This window comes from Sminthopsis crassicaudata, chromosome 4 (assembly GCF_048593235.1).
Source record: "Sminthopsis crassicaudata isolate SCR6 chromosome 4, ASM4859323v1, whole genome shotgun sequence".
NCBI classification, from domain to species: domain Eukaryota; kingdom Metazoa; phylum Chordata; class Mammalia; order Dasyuromorphia; family Dasyuridae; genus Sminthopsis; species Sminthopsis crassicaudata.
In genome coordinates, this window is record NC_133620.1 from 63,896,554 (window position 1) to 63,919,990 (window position 23,437).

At 31.9% G+C, this 23,437-nt stretch overlaps 1 protein-coding gene across 1 annotated transcript in view; it reads right to left on the reverse strand.

Moving 5' to 3' along the window:
* Positions 1–23,437, reverse strand: part of COP1 (COP1 E3 ubiquitin ligase) — a 253,868-nt gene that overhangs the window by 34,058 nt on the left and 196,373 nt on the right. The window contains 1 exon segment of the mRNA XM_074308440.1: positions 12,697–12,857. Within this exon segment, the coding sequence (XP_074164541.1) occupies positions 12,697–12,857 (161 nt within the window).

Genomic DNA, 23,437 nt, shown 5'->3' on the forward strand with positions numbered 1-23,437 from the left:
ACTTTCAAAGGTATCTAACTTGTCTGCAATCTTTCACTTCTTTCTATTCTATTATCTTCTGGGAAGTTAAAAAAATTCTGGTGATTCTTTGCCTTTGTTTTGGCTACCTTACCTACAGCTTCCTTCTCCTACATCACCTTCCTATCTTAGCCAACCCAGAAAAAAAGAAAAACAAAACCTTTTAAACAAATATGCAAAGCTACATAAACGAAAAATTTCTGAATTCACTGCCTGAACATATATGTCTCATTCTGGATTTGGATTCACCATCTCTGTCAGGAGATGAGTAGCATGTGTAATATTTCTTTGGCTGACAACTGAGTTAGAATTCTTAAGTCTTTGAAAGTTATTTAACTTTACAACAAGCTGGTTAGCATATAAAGTGTTCTCTTGATTCTGTTCACTTGGCATCAGTTGATATAAGAATTCTATTTTAAAAAATCCATCTATATTAGGATTCTTACAAAGTGCTAAGTCACTGGAATGAATAGAGACAATAATTATCTAATTCAGTATGATTGATCTTTGACATTGGTTCTTATATGTTAAATTTTCTGTTAAGCTTGAGTTTGGTTTATAGAAACTCATATTTTACAACATGTTAATATTATATTCATATACCATAATTTTTTTTCAGCCATTTCCTAAAGGAACTAGGGAGTGCTAGGAGCATTTCCCTAGCTTCTACTTATTAGTTCAAGGAGGTGATATAAATATATGTGTTAATGTGGCATCTTTTCTATTTTCTCAGCTCTCTTTGGGACACACATCTAGATCTGATAGTGGATTAAATAGGCCAAAAGAAATGCAATTTGGATTATCTTGGCAGTTTTTTTTTAACATATATGCATAACATATGCACATATGTATATATATGTTCATGCACATACATCTGCTGTTGTCTCCTGGATGAAATTTTAAAATTGTACAACAATGTCAATTCAAGAAATTGATCTGGAGTTCTTTCTCTGTTTTGTCTCTTACTTGTTTGTAAAAAAAAAAAAAAAATCACATTTATCACACAAGAGCTGGATTGAACACCTCACCTATCTCATAGACATGAATTATTCTATAATTTTTTTTTAAATTTAAGTTACCCATAACTTCAACTGGCCTGGATTCATTCACTGCTCCTTCCCCCCTCCCCAGTCTTTTGGATATTTCTTTACAAATTGATCATTTTCTTTTTCTGAAATTGCATTAAAATCTCTATTTTATTTTTTGTTAATTTATATATTCAATACTTTTGCAGATTCTCATTTCCTTCATTTGAATTCTCAGTTTTGATAGTTTGTAACAGAGCATAGTAGATGCCTCATAATCCTCTATTCTGTTTGTTGTCACTTTCAAAAAAATTGCTCAAATTATTTTCCTCTTATTTATTTGATCAAGTTAGCCAATAATTCAGAAAGTAAGTTAGATTTTATTTTAGCTCAAGACATCAATCAATTGTAAATTCCTAATATTTTCACATTTCTCTTGCCTTTTTAAAGATTTCTTCATTGCTCCTTTTTTAGGATTGTAATGTACTTTCTAGAAGTTTTTGTCATTCTAAGCTTATTCATCTAATTTTTCTGTTTTTATTAACATATTTCAGCAATACACATTTTTTTTCTCTGAGGACTGATTTATGTACATTCTATAAATTTTAGCATGATGTCTCTTTATTATCATTGTCTTTTCAAAATCCATTATTATTTTTATGATTTTTTTTACATCTAATGTTTTCAATAGAATTCCTTATGTCTTAACTTAGATCTCTATCTCTTACTTATATTTATTTTATTAATTATCATTTTATCTGCTTGTGATAAATTTACACCTCAGGGTATGATTGATTTTTGTAAAGGTACCAAAAAAATACTTGATATATATATATATATATATATATATATATATATATATATATATATATATGTTCTTTAATATTCTCCTTCAGAAGTCACATTTTTCCAACAAACAGTTCAGCTTTCTGATTTCTCTTTTGTTTATATTTTTGTTGGATTTATTCAGATCTGAAAAAAAAAAGGTACTAAATCCAGCTACAATTATTGTTTATTATCAATGTATTTATACAATTCACATAGCTTTTTTTTTTTTTTTAATTAAGCTATTATGCCATTTGGTACATCATACTTTAAAAATATAATCTTTTTACTATGTGATATCTTTAAGCAAAATGCATATGGCAACTCTCATTCTCTGAGCATTCATTATTTAAATCTCTCCATTTATAAGATTGTTATTTTGTTTAGGTCAATTACTGTGATTTCACTGGTACAAGGAAAATTTCCTCCATGGATACAAATCAGTAAATACTTTATAATTCTAGTCTGGGAATACTATTTTGTACAACTGAGAGTTATGTGACTTCACCAGGCCTTTCTAACTCTGCTGCTGACTCCTTTTCCAGGATGCTATGTTGCCTCCCTATGATGTTGCATATGTAAGCAAAACTCATTATAATACAAAAATACACTACACATAAAATTAGAAAATAAAACATGACTCCTCATTCAATTCTAGTACTTATTCCTAATTATTTTATTAATATGCAAAGTCTCAAAAGTCGATGCAGCTTTAATACCTTAAAACTTATTAGGAAAATAAGAATAGATTTAATAGTTTAAAAATGCATTGAGTCTTTTGGCACAACCTGTATCTGTTAGTCAATCTCTCCCTAATTATTTGGGATCTCTAGAAAACAGAATTATTTGCATATCAAAGAATTATGAGGTTACTGGGAAAATTGATTAAATCTTTGAATTTGTTCAAACTATCTTTATAGGGTAAAAGATAAATGTGAAATGATATTACAGTGAGCTATCATAGTTCGGTTAGAAAATTACACTGAAAACATTAATGCTTGGTTTTTTTCTTGGTCATTATAAGAATCACTGAAGTTGTTAATATAATCTTTATTTTATTAAATATGAAGTTTAAAGAAAATTTCTTCAATTATTAAATTTGAATAAATTAAATATGAAACTTCTTTTCATAAATTTTAATTTCACTTTTAAAGATACCATCTTATTCAATGCCACCATCAACTTCTGCCATACTTACTATGAAAAGCTGATCCTAGTTTTAGAAATACCCTTTAATTGTTCTCTACACCATCTTCCTTTGGTAGCAACTTCCCTGTTTGTCTATTTTTATCAGACATTTTACAGACATTTATGTAGCCTTAACTAAAATCATGGTTACAAGTCATACTTGTTTAGTTAACTGATTCGTAAGAAATTATTTTTTCATTCCCTCATTCAGAATTCACTTTTAAAAATTTCTTAAATAAAGCAAATTGTTTTGAGTGTTTTTATCCATTCCTTTATTTTTATAAAATTTAATTCATCCACATTTAAGAAAGTCAGTCTCCTCCCATTGGCATGAATTGTCTGATCTAAAATTCCTATAATTTACTTGGTAACTTTATCTGTTTTACTTTTTCTTTTTGCAAAAATGATTAAGAACTTCTAGAGAATCTTTCCTGAAGCTTCCTGCCCAGCACCTAATCTATTCTCTTAATTTCAGTCACATTAATATATAATTTCCCTTCCCTCAAAATGTTGCTTTTATTCTATTCCTTTTCTTACTATTTTCCCAAGGCTTACAAAAGGCTACAGTGGCTCATGCTTTCTAACTTGTGCTCAAAGAAACTTCTCCTGTCCTCTTTTTAAAGTTAATTTTATATTTTTTTTCAAATAACAAAAAAAAATTATTTCCTTCCCTTTCCACCTTCTCTCTCCACTAGGGGGGAAAAAGGGAAAGGGAAAAAAAAATTGTCACATAACACATGCATAGTCAAGGAAAAAAAAAATCATTGATCCTGTTAAAAAAAAATCTGCCTCATTTTAAGTCCATCATTCTCTTTCAGGAGGTGAGTAATATGTTTCATCATTTGTCTTCTGGAATCATAATTGGTCACTCAATTGATTAGAACTTTTAAATCTTTCAACTTTCAATTATTGTTACTAGGTAAATTGTTCGGGTTTGATTACTTTGACTTCAGGCTTCTTTGAAACTGTCTTTTTCATCGTAATAATAGCATAATAATATTCTAGTACATTCACTTTTCCTCAATTTGTTCATCCAATTCCCAATTGATGAGTACTTTCTTTGTTTCTATTTCTTTGCCATCACATATGTGCTGCTATAAATGTTATCATACAGATTTGTCCTTTCCCTTTTTCTTTGATCCCTTTGGAGATCCTCTTGTTTCTGTTTTTCCACAGTCTCTTGAACACATGTAATTTTACTTTTTTGTCAATTTTGCCAATCTGATTGGTGTAAGGAAAAATCTCAGAGTTGATTTAATTTTTTGTGAAATAGAAACAAATTATCACTTTTTTCATATGGCTATGGTTTTTTCCTCAGAAAATTGCTTATTTGTATCTTTTTAAAAATAGACTCTCTATTATAAATTCGATCATTTTTTATTTGAATCTATTGACTTTATCCTGAAAATGCCTAAGCCATGGTTCTTTGTCTCTGAATTTAGCTCAGAAAGTCAGATGGCTTGTAATGAGTTAAGTTTAGAAATCCAGTTCTCCTGCTAATCACTGTTCTGTTTTACCTCATGGGATACAGATGGACATCAGGGAGTCTGACCTTTATACCACCAAGTAATTGTTCAAGGATAACTGGTTTGTTATCCAAAGAAGTCTGATCCACTAAATTTAATGTGTTAGGCACACTCAAACAATGAACATTTCTTAGTCACAGGATGAAAAGAAGGGGTTGTTGCTAGTTCTTTGTTCCCAATTTCCAATCAATCATGTTTCTCCACACTTCAGCAAATAACCAGTCACAATGATTTTGCTGTTCGTGACATCAAGCTCTTTTAACCAATCAAAACTTGTTCTTTAAAATTATTTTGTATTTTGTACTTCTCCAAACTGCAAAAGAGAGATGGTCCCCTGATTCAAGGTCTTAGCCTTTCTGAGTAAACTGAGATTCTATTTATTGGTAAATTCATATTTTACTAATAAATTGATCATGCTCAGAACTTTGTACCTCAGTCTATCTTAACTGTTACACTTTCATTTTTTATCAGTTGGGAAATATCCTATTTCATTATAACTTGAAAAGGTCTTTTACTATCAGTGCTTCCATTTCCTTTTCTCTCAATTCTCTCCTAAACTCTTTTACAACCTTCTTCAATTGGAACTGATCTCTCCAAAGTGAACAATGATCTCTAAATTGCCACATTATTGGCATTTTTTCAATTGGCATCTCTTCTAACCTCTTGTATCTGACATTGCTCTCTTTGACACTCTCTCCTCTTTGTGTTTTCATGACATTGTTCTCTCTTAGTTCTCCTTCTCTATGTCTGGAAGCTTCTTTTTTGTATCCTCTGAAAAACTTCATCCATGTCACACATTCTCATTTTGGGTGTTACTTAAAGCTCAGTCATTGGCCCTTTATTTATTTATTTATTTATTTTGGATGAAGCAATTAGGGTCACACAGCTAGGAAGTGTTAAGTGTCTGAGACCAAATTTGAACTCAGGTCCTCCTAACTTAAGGACTGGTGCTTTATCCACTGCACCAAATAGCTGTCCCTGATTGGCCTCCTTTCTTTCTTTTTTTTTTTTTTTCCCCCCTTTTCCCTTGTTCTGGTGACCTCATCAGCTCACAAAGTTTTCAATTATCAACTCTATAAATATAATTTTCAGATCCCAGTCTCAGTATCCTTCCAAAGCTGCAGTCCTGCATCATTAACTACTGGATACTCCACAGATATTTCCAAGTCAGAAAGTCCAAAACAGAACTCATCATTTTCTCCACATCACTCCCCATACCCACCATTAACTGGAACTTCCCTATTATTGGAAAGGTCCCCACCATTTTCCCAGTCACACACATCTGCAAGTTTGTTTCCATACTCAATTTATCATTCTTATTCATTCCATACATCTTCTCAGCTAAGTCCTGTAAATTTTTTTTTTTTTCTCTATAACGTCTCCTGGATATATCCTTTTCACTTTCACAGCTACTATTTTGTTTCAGACAATCATTATCTTTCATATGACTATAATGTTGTTAACAACATTTAGCATTTTTATAATGTTTTAAGATTTCCAATGCACTTTAAATATTATTTTATTGAAATAACTTTTAAATTTGACATCTTGTCTCAAGCTTCTCCTCCCTCCAATCCATCTTCCCTGTACCTGCCAAAGTTTTGACTAGGAAGACGGCAATGCCCTTGCTGCTAAAAGGCAAAAGAGAAAAGGGGAAAGGTTTTTCTTTTCTTTTTCTTTCTTTTTTTTTTTTTTTTTGGTGGGGAGGTAGAGAGGAGAATATAAGGTGTTCAGTCTGGGGACTACTATTTTGAGATATTTACAGGATATTCACTTTATGATGTTTAACAGGCACTTATAGATAGGAGATCTGAATAAATAGATTTGAGAATTATCTACAAAGAGGTAATTAAATTCCTAGGAGCTGATGAGGTGGCCAAAAGAAATAGTACAGAGGGAGAAAAGAAAAGGACTCAGAAGAGAGTCTTAGGAGAATCCCAAGTTTAGTGGGTGTGGAAGAGTGAAAAGGAGTGGTAAGATTAGTAGGAGGAGAATCAGGTGACAATATCATCAGGAAAACAGAAAAGCCTAGTGATGATCCTGTAAAAATCTCCTTAAAAGGCTTAGTTTATGAAATACATTACATTTAAAAATAAAATCTATCAACAAAATCAAAGAATTTCAAAATTCATATATTAAGTTTAAAGGTATGCTATATTTTGTTTTTGTAATGAATAAGAAATTGACAAATATTGCTACTTGGATACTTATAGAACAGCAACATTCTTTTTACAATAGAAATACTAGACAAATAATTCATTCTGGTTCACATTATTCCTATGATGAAAAAGACTGAATGTTTTGCAGCCAATTTTAAATTGTTCAGAGGCTAGTTGTTCAGAAAAATAAGGACTCCTATTTCTCCTCCATCTTGTTTCCTAATTGATTCTCATTATATATTTTATTATTCCCTCCATATAAGAGATAAGGAAATCAAGAAAAAAAGAAAAAAATCACATCATTCCAATTTATCAATTGTTAACATTTAGATTTCTAAACTTTATTCAGAGAGATACTAAAATGAGGTTTTTGTTTTGTAAATTTCATTTACCCAAATGGCTGTTCTGAATTAATAACTAAACTATGTATCTAGCTACATAAACAATAATTAAGTGACAATCAATGATGATTCAGAAACTGAATCCAAAGCTACTAATGACTTGACATTTGGGATATATATTCATATATATATATATATATATATATATATATATATATATATATATATATATATATATATATATATCTGGAGCACTGGCTATTGAAATAAACCAACTTGTGCTTATTTCAAAGACTGTAATTCATTCAATCCAAATGAACTGAGCTTATTTCAATGTATTATGTCATATAACATTCGAATGTTATAAAATTCAAATAAACACTGAGTTTTACAATATAGAAGTAAATATTTAACTAAACAGACTGAGTTTATTTAAGTTTGTGAACAAGTTCTCTTCATTTCTCTTCCTTAAAAATAAGCATTGAGGAAATTAAATTTACAGATATTAATGCATGTTACAGCTGAGGGCTTAAATATAAAAAATATTTAAAAATTCAAAATTAAGGATTATATTGCATTTCCTCTACATTTTAACATAAAAAATGAATATAAAAGCAAACATTAAAAAAAAAAGGATTATTGATAGAAAATAATTGTGAATGGAAAAACAATGAAATACTAATACCAACAGCTGCAAGTTATTTTAATGTATTTGGTTAAAATGATATATTGTATTGTATTACTTATTATCTAAAGGAGACAACAGGGCAAAGGGGGGGAGAAAAAAATTTGGAACACAAGGTTTTGCAAAGGTAAATGTTGAAAACATATGAATATATTGTGAAAACAAAAGGCTTTTGTACATATATATTGAATGCTAAATGACAAATATCCAAAAAATACAAAACTGTGATTCTGGTAAGCAAGGTACAGGAAGGATTATGCAAATCCAAAAGATCTGTAGAATAAACCTAAAAGATCTACATGTTCTATACTTCCAACACCAACTGTCATCATTAATATCCTTTTTTACCTTACCAGCAAAGCAACATTTCTTTTTCTTGTTAAGAACTTTCTTAGCTTTTAAGCTTTGGCAAAAGATAAGTATTTGTTACTGTTCTGCCACTGCAGAGCAGCAAGGAACAATGCAGAGTGCATTCTGGATTTGAAGTCAAGATGACCTGGACTCAAATTCTGCTTCAGTTAGTTACTAATTGTGTGACCCATAATGGCAAGTGATAAGTCCTCTCAAGCTACTTCCACACCTGTAAAATGGGGATAACAATACCTATTCTCAGATTGTGAGACCATGTTTGTAAAGTATTTTGCAAATCTTAAAGAACTATACACATGTCAGTTATTGGTATGAAAAATTCTTCTAATCCTTCTTAATGAGTTTCAGACAAAAATATCCTGGGAAAAGCAAATATCTGTTCTTTCATAGTTAATATTTTATATACATGTGGAAGAGAAGATTGCTTTTTATAAGATAAATGCATTATTATGCAAATTTATCTTTAAAAGCCTTATTGAAAAGATCTTCAAGTATATGTGGAACAAAGAAAAGTAGTCCTTGCTCCAAGAAAGTTCACAGTCTAATGGAAAGACAACATGTAAACAACTAAGTACAAACAGGATGTAAACAAGAGAAACTGGGTATCATCAATCTAGGAAAGGTACTAGTACAATTTATTGCTTCCATATGACTTTGATTCCTTTTCCTGGATCTTTATGTTTATAAGCATTCTATGTCATGTAGCTTGACAATTAGTAGTATTTTGTATGGTAGTATTTATCAAAAATGTTCCCAAGTATTTATGAATCATTGCTACGGACAGGTGACTTTAGACATTTCTTTCTGTGATCTAGTTGTAGTACAGTGACTTGCTCTGAGACATATAGATAGATATTGCTAGTATTTGAAGCCAGATTGTAAAACTAGGGCTCTTTTTTTACCATGCCACCATTCACAGGAGGAAGCTTATGTGGATATTGCTCAGGGAGGAACTTCTGATACCATCAGATCTTAGTCATGGCATATACTCCATTGAAAGCAAAACACTTTTAGTTCCCATTTCATAAATATAGTGAAATGTACATGCTAGAAAAGAATGGAAGATGAGATAAAGGAGAGAAGAGGAGCTCTCAGACAACCACCTCAATATTTTCAATGAAATATGAGGCAAATGGGAGTATAGGGGTATACATGGGAGAGTTGAAAGGTTGAAATGGATTAAAAAAATTTAAATAGATATTAGGAAGATGTAGATACAGGGAGTCCATAGCCCTACTCTGAAATATTAGATCTAATACTTAAATAATGGAATGGATTTATTTTTATTTACTCCTTATGGTATAACCAAGACTAATGGACAGGAAGTTGTTAAGAAGTAGATTTTATACAGTAAAATATTTCCTAACAATTAGAACAGATTAAACATGAGAACAAGTTGTCTTGGGAAGTAGCAAATTCCTAATTTAGTGAGATTTTCAATCAGAGAATGAATAATCACTGAACAGGGAAATATGGAAGTGATTCCATTTCAGACTAAATAGCTTCTAAATTTTATTCTTATTCTGAAATTTCATTATGGTAATTATTGTGTGATTAAAATTCCTCTCAAGATAGATAAGAATAAAATATATATCTGATATTTCTTACAGAGATTGCTTAAACTTAATGTGAAATTTATAAACAAAGGGACAGGTGTCATCATACACCTAGGATATCTGGAATTCTTCTTACAAGTCTAAGAGGAGCAGTCAATGAAAACTAAAATGATCAAGAGGAAGAATAAGATTTTTTTTTTAAATCAAGAAAAAACACAAAAGATTAAAAAGCACTTTATGCCTAATAAAAAAGGAAGACCAAAAACTTTTGGCAAAAAGTGGCTTTGTTAGGTAAAAAAAAGAAGAAGAAAAAGATTTAAAAAATTTATCCAAAAACTTGGATTTATGTACCAATCACATTCTATGATTTTAAGAAAATACATGTATGATACTGAACCTGTATATTTTTGGGGAAAAAAAAGTATGAGAGTTGGAATGAAATGTATTTATTTTATTTTATTTTTAATGATCTAGTGCTGAAAGTAACTGCTATCTACTAAATATAATTTCACTCCCAAATAAATAATGGAACAAACACTATGAAGAAAAAAAAATCTATAAGTACACACAGAAATCCTTTTCTATGTTTTTGTTTCAATCATTTTAAAAAAAACAAAGTCATACAATATCCAAAAAGAAACTGTGCTTACCATTAAAAGAAAGAAACTGTGTAGTCAGTAGAAATGGGAAAAAAAAATAGTCATGAATTTTCTTAATTTTCTGAAATTAGGCAAGAGAAAGGAGGTAATAAGCAGTTCTGTGACCATGGTAGCTATCTGATATTGTTTTGTTACCTATTATTCACTCTTAAAGATTATAAAAAGGATTAATATCAAATATACCTTGCTGATTATATAATGCAGAGGTGGAAAAATTCTAGCCTATGAACTGAATCTGGATCATAGCTTAAGAAGTTATAGGGAAAGTACCAAAAAGAAGATGATCATTGCTTCTAAAATTTTAGTAATGATCAGAGCACCACATTATACACAAAAGTGTTACAATAGAAAGTTGGGAGATATCTACATTGTGACCTCTTCTGTAGTTCCTAAGAAGGAAGCTCTTACATTTCCTCTGACAAAGTCTAGTTCTAGTGTTTCATCACAGCTTAAGAAAGACACTGGGTTTTCCAGCTATTGTGTTGATTTTTAGCCATGTCCAACTCTTTCATGACCCTTTTTAAACCCTTTGGGTTTTCTTGATAAAAATACTGGAATAGTCTGCCATTTTCCTCTCCAGTTCATTTGATAAACATGAGATAACTGAGGCAAACAGGGTTATATGACTTACCCAGAGTCACACAGCCAGTAAGCGTCTGATGCCAGATTTGAACCCAGAAAGATAAAGTCTTCTTGACTCCACATGCAGCATTCTATCCACTACCCACCAGAGGAATGCTAACTCTGGCTTGTTAAGAAGATGGACAGGTTTAAAACGTGGGCCCAGCAACAGACTAGAGGTCTTCTACTATTTAAGGAGAGATGGAGGAAAGGTTCTATCATATTGGCTACAGTGGAATGAATTTTTCAACCACATCAAATCTTGAAGATTTTCTAGTAAGTTATAGAAGAGTGAAGATCTGCCCTGATGCAAGAACTAAACACACCAAGGTAATCATGGACCTCAGAAATAGAGAATTATTTTGTTATTGTTGAGAAGCTTCAAGTTTCTTATTCATAATTTTAAAATAGGCTGTTTCATATCATTCTCTAAAACATAAAATTCAAACCAAAAAAACCAAACAACTCCCCCCCCCAAAAAAAACCCAAAAAATCCCACCTTACTAAGTTAAGTTGTCTTTTACTTAAGTCTCTTGATTTTTTTGAGGATCTTAATAAAAATGTATCCATTCTAAGGAGGCCTGTTGATTTTTTAATATATAGTACTTTCAATTTTGATAAAATTAGTCAGGTTGGTGTATATACCAACTCTCCAGGTGAACAAAAACAAAAATCAGAATGATTTTGGGACAATAAAAATTTATAATGTGTAGCAGAAAGCATGACAATAGAAGAAAATGTACATACACACAAACACACACACATACACACACACGTAAGCAAAGCCACTGAACCTAAGCAATAAATTTTAACCTATATAACATAATTCTTGGGACAAATAGATAGTGCAGTGAATAGAGCAACAGCTCCAGAGTCAAGAGAACCTAAATTTAAATTGGCCACGGATACTTTGTGTGACCTTAGGCAACTCATTTAACCATATTTACCTCAATTCCTCATCTATAAAATGAGCTGGAGAAAGAAATGGCAAAGTACTTCAGTATCTTGCCAAGAAAACCCCAAATGGGGTCAGAGAGAGTATGACATGCCTGAAACAAATCAATTAACAAAAATGTAATTCTTAATACAAAAATAAAATTATATATGAACCATTTCCTTCAAAGATTATGTGAAACAGAAAGAATGATGAAAAGTGGTCAAATATGTCAAGAGAAGAAGTAAAAAAGTAAAGTTTTAAAAAAAAAGCTGAAGGAAATTACTAAATTGCAAAATAGGAGGCAGTAAGAGATAAAAAAAATTTTTTTTAAAAAAAATAGCTTCAAGAAAAGGGGGGAAATCTGTTTATTTAACTTTAAATGTCAGAAAGACAGGATAACAAGCCAGATGAACTCTTGGGATTGTTCTCAGTTCTTTAACTCTGGCTTGGGAAAAATATAGTTTATTGCTTAAGAAATTAAATAAAATATGAAGATATTTAACCTAGTAATGGCATTTTTGTAGGAAATAATTCTGCATTAACAGAGTGTTGAATTACATGATTTACACATTTTTTCTTTTCCTACATTACAAAATCAATAAAACATCAATTTCCCCACATTACTTAAATAAATTACCCTTAACAATTGTGTGTTTTATAGCAATGTAACAGTGTGTATAATTAGACAATAAATAAAACTGTGTTAATTCTCCAAATAAATATTTAACTTAATATTTAAAATAATTATGTAGGAGATGGTTCAACAAAAACATGATTTGTAACTTACCCCATCTGGTAGTGCCCTCCAACAAACAGCACTAACAAATTCATTTGTGTCATCTTCTTTCCGGTCCTTGTCTAAGACACTTTTGACTGTATCAAATTTAAAAGTCAGCAACGTCTTTGAAAGGCCCTTGTAGTATAAGTAGAGGGAATTATTTTCACTTCCTGGAAATAAAAGCACAAATTATTTTTAGAAGGTAAGAATTCTTAATATATAATCATTACTTATATAAACTCTGACTTAGAAAATATGTGAAAAAAGAGTAACATGTAACAGATCTAAGAAGGCAAGATAAAGTCAGTCTGTAAAGGGCTTTAAATGCTAAATCGGGGTATATATTTCATTTCAGAGACAATAATGAGCCACTGGAGAAACTTCTGAGAATAGAAATGACATGGTCTGACCTGTGCTTAAGGTATATTACTTTAGAAAATCTGTGAAGCATAAGCTAGAAAAAGAGAAAGACTTGAGGCAAAGAGACCAATTAGGAAGCCTGATACTACCGTTTAGGCAAGAAGTGATGAGAACCTGAAATAAGATGGTAGCAAAATCAAAGGAAAAGAAAAACCTGAACAGAGGGAATACTGGAGACAGAATTGAGATTTGGTGATTTATTTTTTAGCTGTAAGGAGTAGGAGAGAGAAATGAAAACATTTCAACTGATTTATTCAAGGTCCATTCTTCTCATTTTACTTAAAATTGATTGAACTGAATTCTTGGTCCTTTTTAGGAGATCAAGCTGCTGATGCTGATTTTTTTAAATTTTAAAATTGTTTGAAACCTACAGATAGCTGATACATTTTAATATGGAAGACATTTCCCAGATGCCTCACAAAGTATGGTTCTTGAAAATAGTTAAGCAAAATGCTGAACAAGGTACTTCAAGTGGTTCACACTGTAGACTTTACAAGAAAGCCCCTCAGTTAACTAAAAGACCATCTAGTCCAAAAATCATCTCATAGATGTTTTATGGGGTCTTAGAAAAATGGTAAATTGATTATGAGTTAAATAAGGAATAAAGAGAGAATATATGAGGAAGAAATTATGCAGAATTAGCCTAGGGCCAAAGCTCAATTAGTCAATTTTAAAATGACTTTCTTGTTTTGCTCTGGACTGTTAACAAGAGGATGAATTCTGATTCTATATCCACCCAATGCTTCTACGAAACATATTTTGTTCATATTATATGCAAAAAGCATATGAATTTAAACCTCAAGTTCTCTCTCAAGACTCTTTCTTAATTTTGCATGTAATTTTAAATAAACATTTAAGCAAAATGGTTAATTTGTCCTAGTTTCCTATGACTGGTTTAGAAGCGGCAAATTAGGTGTCAGATCCTGGAAATATTAACAGATTAACTGTCATATATACCAAGAGAAAAGAAAAACCATATCTGACATTGAGGGAAAGCACAAACTATAAAACAAGGATTTTTTTTTTTTTAAGCACAGCAGCCTGGAAACAATTATACAATTGTCTACAATTAATAAGGATGATCTTTATCAATAAAAAGCTAAACATTTTTTAAGGTAACTGCTTTAGAAGGCAAAAAAGATTTGTGAACTTCTCTATTTGCCCTTCCATATCAGAACAATATAAAGGAATTATGAACCAGATAAAGAATAAATAAAGCTAAATCCATAAGATAAGATGACAAATATACCACAGAAAGGAATAATCTCATGAAATAACATTGGAGACCTTAAATGTTTAACAAGGTTTTCCCCAATCACTGTCCCAACACAATAAACTCATCTCACATATCTGATACATATAAGAAAAAACAATTTTGTAGACTTATCCTTCAAGGTTGACTAGTAAGGTCCCTATCTTGTCCTCTAATAGTAATGGCCCAACCTAAATGTCATTACATATCTCAAAAAGCAAAAGAGAATGATTTTGTTCAATTACTCAAAGAAAGAGGGAAAGCAACTGGAAGACAAAGGGTAGTATGAAGCAATACATGAGAGGGAAAGAGTTTTTATCCAAGGAAAAAAGACAAGAAAATCATTTGGGAAAGTACTATCTCTCTGAAATATAATGTGGAGGCATGAAAGAGCAAGTGCAACAACAAATTGAGAAAAAAGGAGAAAAATGGAAATACCCAAATGCTGAACTCAAAAAAAAAAAAAAAAAAAAAAAAACTAGTTCATAAATAAACTTAAGAGAAAAGTTGATAAAGAAAGAAGTACTAAGTAAAAATTGAAAGTGAGGTCAAAAATCATGGAAAAATACATCATGAAAGAAAATGAACATATTCTCTAACCAAAAACAGTTCTATAGAACTCTATAGAGATAAAAGAATAATAACAACATACTTTATAATAATTAAAAAAGAATTCATATTTTCAATGAAAAATTGAAAAAAGCAAACGAGATATAAAACATAGAAATACATTAGATTATTAAGTCAAAGGAGTAAAAGTCCTGAAAGATTTGTTCACATCAGATGTAAAAATATAGAAATGAAAAAAAAAAGGAAAAGAGAAACAGAAGAGAAACACAAGGAAACAAATGTTAACATGAATTTGACAGAAAGAAAACAGACACACCTCTACAATATCATGAAGAAATAAAAATGATCATATATCTTCTGGGGAAAACCAAACCAAACCAAAACAAAACAAAACAAAAAAAAAACCCACAACAAATCATGACAGATATAGAAAAACTATGAATATGAGATGGCAGGTAATGTTACAATTATAATGCCCAGAACTTTTAAAAGCAATCTTAAGAATCTTAAGCTATAAAGGAACAGCCAATCACTTCTCCATAGTGATATCCTCAGAAACTCTGTGGTCATAAGAAATAGGAAAAATGAATGAAAAAATAAATTTGAAAAAACAAAAGAGCTTAAATTTTAACTCATAAGCTGAAAAACTGCACCACAATTAGCAACTTTAAAAGTTTGAAAAGAATGAGATTTCTACAAAACAAAACAACAAAAACAACAAAAAAAGTTATGAAGAGAGTATTAATCCTGCAAATATTACCAACAAGGGAAACACATGAAAAATAAATATCATTATCAAAGACTAAGTAATGAAATCATTTTTTTCCTTTAAAAAAAAGATTAAAGTGAGGAATAAGAGAAAAAAAGGATCATCAATGGACAAAAAAGATTACAAGTTAAAATCTTAAAGGGAACTTATTAAATACAGAGATAGAGAAGAATTAATGTTCCATGGATTATTACTATATCACATCAAAACATTATATCATATTCAGATCTCCTGAACCCGAGTAAATCACTATCTTCTTTGGAAGAATGGGGAAAGGTAAAATATATAGAAGAACTGGAGACAAACTTCCACCAAAAAAAAAAAGTGAAGGATGAATAATTTCTTTAATCACTCAAAAAAGAGGTAAAATATATAGAGGAACTGTGGGAGAATAATATAAAAGCAATGGAAGGGAATGATGTATGGAAGGAATAAAAGAGAAATCTTGCTTGGAAAGGGAAAAGGAGAGAGTGCTCATAAGGAACATTAATCCAACACTCCCTTGTAGTGGTGGGGAAGGGAGAGAGTTTGAGGCAGCAAGAGGCAAGCTTCTATTTATAGAAGGCAGGAAGAAACTACAAGTACCATAGCTATTTAGAAAGATTCCATTCCTAAAAAGAAGAAACAATAACTATAGTTTACTGTAATTAGTTTTGCTGAAGATGAAACTGACTGTTTCTTTGAAGCATAGCCTCTTGTAGCCTCATAAATTTGTCAAAAGTGCATCAGTTTCTTTTAATTTCTGACAAGACACTCTCACCCAAAAGATAAAAGCAGCTTCTGTCAAGGATACTCTCAAGTTGTTCATTATTATTCATATTAAGAAGATTGCTCATCCTAACAAAATTGCCATTTCTCAAGATCATTAATTGTATATCATCTTGAGATTAATTATAAGAACCAATACATTAAAGGTCCCTCCATCCACAGGTACCTGCATCTAAGGTTGCTGAGTCTGAATATTTCTTGAGGATGGTAGTTAATCTTGTCTGTGGAAAGGCTAGTTTTGTGTACTCTGGGCAATTAGTACTCCAAAAAAAACTGTTCTCCCAACATAGGCTGGATGACCAATGAGCACTCAATTCTTTAAGAACACTTCAAGAGTGAGAGACTGTCAGAAGTATAGCTTTTTCATTACATTAGTATGACCAATCTTGCCTCAAATTGAAATGTTGTTTAAGACTCATTCTGTAACTTTCACATGGATTTTCATACCACTATCATCATGCAGGAAGCTTGCATGGGACTACCAAAAAAAAAAATCTATAAAACTGGGAAGAGTATGTACTTCATCTAGTCATAAAGGGACCATCAGAATCATTCCTACTTCTAGCATTCAATGTCCAATATAGTTACTGATACAATTCATCAATGCAACAACTCATATCCTTCAATAAATCTCACTATAAAAAATATTTGATTTTTATGTCACATTTTAAATTCACATTTTAACTGGTCTGAGGATAAGTTTTACCATTTAACCATTTAGAGAACATTGATTGTCAACTGTTGAGGAATTGAAAGGAAAGGTTTCTTCACCCTTGTATTTCTTGGAATTACATAAATTTTAAAAAGCAGGTCAGAGTTTAAAAGACAAGGGACATTCTAATGGATTTTCCTGAAAAGAATCTATAGCTTGCTATAGCTACTACTAAGTCATTTTTTCAGTCATGTTCAAACTCCATTGGGAGTTTTCTTGGCAAAGATACTGGAATAGTTTGGTATTTCCTTCTCTCATTCATTTTACAGATGACAAAACTGAAGCAAACAGGGTTAAGTGATGTGCACAAGGTCACACAACTGGTAAGTGTCTGCACCTGGATTTTACTCATGAAAAACTGTTGGACATAAATGCAATGACTGAACAACAAAGGGGAAAGCTGTCTGATGAACTTGGGATTTGGTTTGAGACTTAAAGGAAACCAGGCAAGTCAATAGTCAGAACAGATGAGAGAGAACACTCAAGACATGAATGACAGCCAGAGAAAATGCCTGGAGCAGAGATATAGATTGTCTTGCTCATATAACATCCAGAAAGCCAGAATAAATATATAAATAAATGATACTGTAAAACACTGTGTAGAATGTTAAAAGTTTAAAATTACCCATGTTAAAATGTTAAAAATTACCCATGCATATGTACTGTCAAAAAAAAAGAGTTATAATTATAAAATAAAATAAAAATAAAAAAGAAAAAAAAGAATGTTAAAAGTTTTAATGAATTGAGGCTGGAAAGGGAAATAAAGGCAAGGTAAAAATTTTGTTTTACCTTTTTTAAAAAGCAGAACTGTGAGAAAAAAGAAGATCGAACAAAGGGCAAGACATTTGCTTGAGATTGATGGTTAATAATAACCAACAACAGTGTTTTCATTTTCTCTGAAAAGTATAATAGCTTATACATTAGAAACAATATAACAAAAACAATTATCAGGCAACTGACATGTAAGATAAGTAAGGAGAAAGCAAAGTAAGAGAGTATTAGGCCAGATTGCAAGGGTCCGGTCTAGCTCCTCCTAAGGGGCTCAGAATAAGTCCTTAAATGCGAAGGTCTGGGCTAGCTCCTCTGAAGGGCTCAGAATAAGTCCTTGTCAGGATAAGCAAAAGTCCTTGTCCCACGTAGGGCGCCAATATGTAAAGTTCTTGAATTGTGAGGGTCCAGTTGTCTGCTCAATTATAATCCTTCTTGGGAGGAAATCTGTAAAATCTTATCCTCTGTCCACAGGTTTCTTGGGAGCTCTGAATCTCCTCCAGCTCTTGTCCTTCCCCAAATCAGACTGGTCTCCTTTCAGCCTGCCTGGCGTCACAACTCTATTATCAGAGTAGATCCTCTCAGACCCAATTCTGCCCTTTTTTTATCCTCCCAGAGAATAGGCATGTGAGAACTCAATGGGGCATGGGGGAAATACTTCTACCAATGAACTTGCTCCTCTTAGAATTCCTAAGGTGTAAACTCCCTTTAAAGAGCCGAACCAAAGGTCTGAGCCAGAGAACTGTCAAGTCGACCTGAGTTCTCACCTTGTAATCCTAACACCAGATGAATTATATATTCAAATTCTGAGAGAACTGAGACAAGTGAATGCTGAGCCACTGTCAGTGATAATGTAAAAAAGCATGGAAAGTGAGAGAGGGTCACAAGAGTACATATAAAGAAGAGAACAGAATTTGTAAATTCCGCCATTGAATTTGGTGTTAATTCTTGGGAAAATTATAGAATAGATCATTGGGGACACAGTTGTGAAACATCTAGAACGGGAAGCAGTAATGATAAAGAGCCAAGCACAGTTTAATCAACAAAAAGTTAGCTTACCTAACTTCCTTTTTTTTTTTTTTTTTTTAAGGATTACTAAACTTGTGGCAAATGTTAGAAATATATAGATACAATTCCCCTAGATTTTCACAGAAATTTCAATGAAATATTTAACATCATTTTTTTTTTTTTTTTTAGAGAAAGAGATATGGATTAAAAACAATTAAGCCAAATATATGTGGTACTGGTTGAATGTATATTCCCTAAAGATTATTAGTAAATGGTTCAATGCCAATATGGTAAGAGCTCTATGATAAAGTATCTTCTTGATGTGTGATGCTTAACATTTGTACTAATATGTAATGATAAGTGAGAGCACTGGGCTGAAAAAGGGATAAATATAAAGTCTTGCATTTGGTCATAAAATTTTAATTTCACAAGGAAAAGATATGAGGCAAGGACAGGTTTTTTTTGTTTGTTTGTTTGTTTGTTTTGTTTTCTGAAAAAGAATCAGGAGCTTTGTAAGCTTGATGAATCAGTAGTATAATGTGGGGATCAACAAAAGTTCATGTTATCAAGTATTACATCACAAGGGAAATACATTCAAGGTATGAGATGATGATCCCATTGTACTCTCTGCTTGTTATATATCATTTGAAATACTGTATTTTAGATCTGAAAGTCAGAGTTTTTGAAGGACATTGATATATAGACAGGATTTAAAGGATAATGACCATGATGGTAAAGGGTTTTGAGACCATGACATGTTTCTTTCTCTCTTGTTTTTTTTTTAAATGTGCACAGCAGATCATCAAGGAGTATTCAAAACATATAACAATAAATTACTGGTTCAAGAAAAGATATATAATAGTAGAACAAATCATATTCATGTCCATCTTTTTTGTACTTTCTTGTAGGTTGTTCTTTTGTTCTCTGCAGTGCACCTTTTTTTCCCCTTTCATCCCCTTCCCACTATCCCCAGGTAAGCTATAGTTAAGCAAGAATGTATTTATGTATAGACATACACATATACACACATGCCCACACACATCTTTCCTATCCCTACTAACTCTTTAATTTTATTCCTTAACTTACCTAATCTTCCCCCACCTTCGTCCCTCACCCTTTGCTTCTTCCTCTTCCATTTCTCCTCCCTCAGTTCTTTATAGAATTTGGAGAGTGCAATATTCTTCATGTCGTGTGTGTGTGTGCATATATATATATATATAAATAGAGAGAGAGAGTGTGTGTGTACTATTGTCTATTTAACACATTTTCAATGTGAGTAGGTTTTCGAACTACCAGTCCTACTCCCTTCTCTGATGCCTATGTGTCTATTCTTCTTCTGTACCTTATCAGTATAACATAATTACTATTTTTATCTTAAACTGACAATTTTTAAAGCTATTCAACTGCTGATGTCAGTTTTAAACATATGATATACATTTCCATGTAAAAAATAATTTGCCCATGTTAACTTCCTTGAAATTAATCTTTCATATTTGCTGCTCTTATATTTAAATTTTCTATTGAATTCAGGTTTGGTTGAAAGTCCTAAAAATCTTCAAGTTCATTGAATGTCCATTTTTTAATTCAATATTATGAATGACTTGGCTGAATATGATATTTTTGGCCACAGGCCTAGTTCTTTTGATTGCTGGTAGATATAATTCCAGAACCTGCAGTCTTTTATTGTGACTACTGCTAAATCCCAAACAATTAGAATAATTGTAGCTCCAGCATATTTGAATTGTTTTTTCCTTGCTTCTTGCAAAATTTCCTTTTCATATGGGAGTTTCAAAATTTGGCAATAATATTCTTATGTGTTTTTTGATCACTCTGAGGTGATGATTGGTGGATTTTTTTTTCTATTTCTACTTTCTCCCTATGTTCTATCGCTCCAGGACAATTTTCTTAAATTACTTCTTTCATTACTGTGTCAATGTTCTGCTTTTGGTCATAGCTTTCAGGTAGCCCAATTATTTTTCCATATTCTCTTTTTAATCTGTTCTTCAGATATGCTATTTTTTTTTATGTTTCACATTCTGATCTATTTTTTCATTCTTTATAATCTGTTTTGGTATTTCTTGATCTCTCATAGTTTCATTGGCTTTGAAACTTTATCTCCTTTTCTAGTTAGTAAATTTTTTTCATAAACTTGTTTTTTAGGTATTGTTTTTACTTTTTAAGTTTTCCTCAATGGCTCTCATTTGATTTTTAAATTCTTTTTTTTTTTTCTCTCTCTCTTCTATAAATTCTCTCTGGCGAGGGAGTCATTTAACATTACTCTTTAGAAGCGGAAAGAGACATATATGTGCCAAAATGTTTGTGGCAGCTCTTTTTGTTGTAGCTAGAAACTGGAAGATGAATGGATGTCCATCAGTTGGAGAATGGTTGGGTAAATTGTGGTATATGAAGGTTATGGAATATTAATGCTCTGTAAGAAATGACCAGCAGGAGGAATACAGAGAGGCCTGGAGAGACTTAAATCAACTGATGCTGAGTGAAATGAGCAGAACCAGAAGATCACTGTACACTTCAACAACAATGCTGTATGAGGATGTATTCTGATGGAAGTGGAAATCTTCAACATAAAGAAGATCCAACTCACTTCCAGTTGATCAATGATGGACAGAGGTAGCTACACCCAGAGAAGAAACACTGGGAAGTGAATGTAAATTGTTAGCACTAATATCTGTCTGCCCAGGTTGCATGTACCTTCGGATTCTAATGTTTATTGTGCAACAAGAAAATGATATTCACACACATGTATTGTACCTAGACTATATTGTAACACATGTAAAATGTATGGGATTAACTGTCATCGGGGGGAGGGAATAGAGGGAGGGGGGGTAATTTGGAAAAATGAATACAAGGGATAATATTATAAAAAATATATATATATATATATAATAAAAAAAATTTAAAAAAAAAACAACAAAAACAAAACAACAAAAAAAAAACATTACTCTTTAGAGTAGAAGCTTTTTTAAAATGCAGTGTCCTCTGAAGATGAATCGTGGTCTTCCCTACTCTCAACGTAAGTTTCTATGATTGGGCTCTCTCTTCTCTGTCAGTTCATTTTTTTTTTTTTTAATGAGAAATATTAATGTAAGCACTTCTAATCTTGGGGTAAAGGGAGAGTATGTCTAGCTTCACTTCAGCTTTCCCCTCTAACCTGGAACCCCAATCCAAGAGCTCCTACAAGTGCCCACAGCTAACAGCATCCTTGCTCTACTGCTTCTGCATTTACCAGGTGCTAGTTCCTTCTTGCCCAGGGCCGCATCTCTGCAGCACAGCTGGGTCTGATGTTCTCAATTAGTCCAGATTCACTCAGTCTTCATGGACTCAGATCCCTGACTCTACACACAGTGCAAGAGGTGAAAGTTTCTGTGTTTCAGGGACCCCACTTGGTGTTTTATGCCAAACTATCCTAAAGTGTTTGCACTTCACACTGGCTAATCCCTAGCAAGGGTCTTTCTTCAGATCTTCTTGGGTTATACTAGGATCCTTGTTCTCACAGAGTCTTCTTGATTTTTTCATCAGTCTCTGTTTGCTATGAGGCACAAATTTCTTCTGAGGGTAGGGAAAATCTGGAGAGTTTGAAATTTACTGATTTACTCCACCATCCTTCCAGAATCCTTCCCATATGATTTCCTAAAGAACTGGACATGTTTGGAGAAGAAGACTTGGAGGAAGACATGATAGTTTCTTCAACTTTTTAAAAAACTGTCAAATGAAGGAAGGATTAGATTTCTATCCTTTGCTCCCACAGGAGGAACCACAAACAACAAGTAAAAATTGCAAAGAGGCAAATTTAGAATTAACATCAAAAAAAAAAAAAAAAAGCCCTCTCACAATTGAAGTTATCCAAAAGTAGAATGGCAGGTCTCCTTCTTTGAAAGTCTTGAAGCAAAAGCTGCATTGCTGGTTTCTTTGTGTGTTACAGAGGATTCTTTTGCTATATGAATTAAACAAGATAGTTGCTCAGATCTTTCCCAATGCTCAATTTCTGTGATTCTGTGACTACATTCATCTCTAGCAGAGAGCTTGAGTGCAGCAGGACACAAAATAGTAATGGTGGCAAAGAGGGGAGAGGACACAGAAACTAGAAATAGGATAAACTGGCCTTTGGTGGAGTTTTCATAGTAAGAGCAGATAATAGGGCAGAATTCCTGACTAGACACAAAGTAACTTCCCATCAGATTACATTCTTAAATGTAGATCATACATAATCAAACAACATATACAATAACTACAACAATGTAAACAAATAATAAAATGAAACTGAATATTGCACAATTATAATGGTAAAGACTGGATCCAAAGAAGAGCTGAGTAAATGTGCTGCTTTCTGCTTTTTGTAAATGTAGAGACCAATGGGTATATAATGTTGTATATGTTGTCACATATAAGCAATAGTAAATTAATTTTGCTGACCTGCTTTTTTTTTTTTTTTTTTAACTCTATTACAAGAAAAAGTCTGATAAAT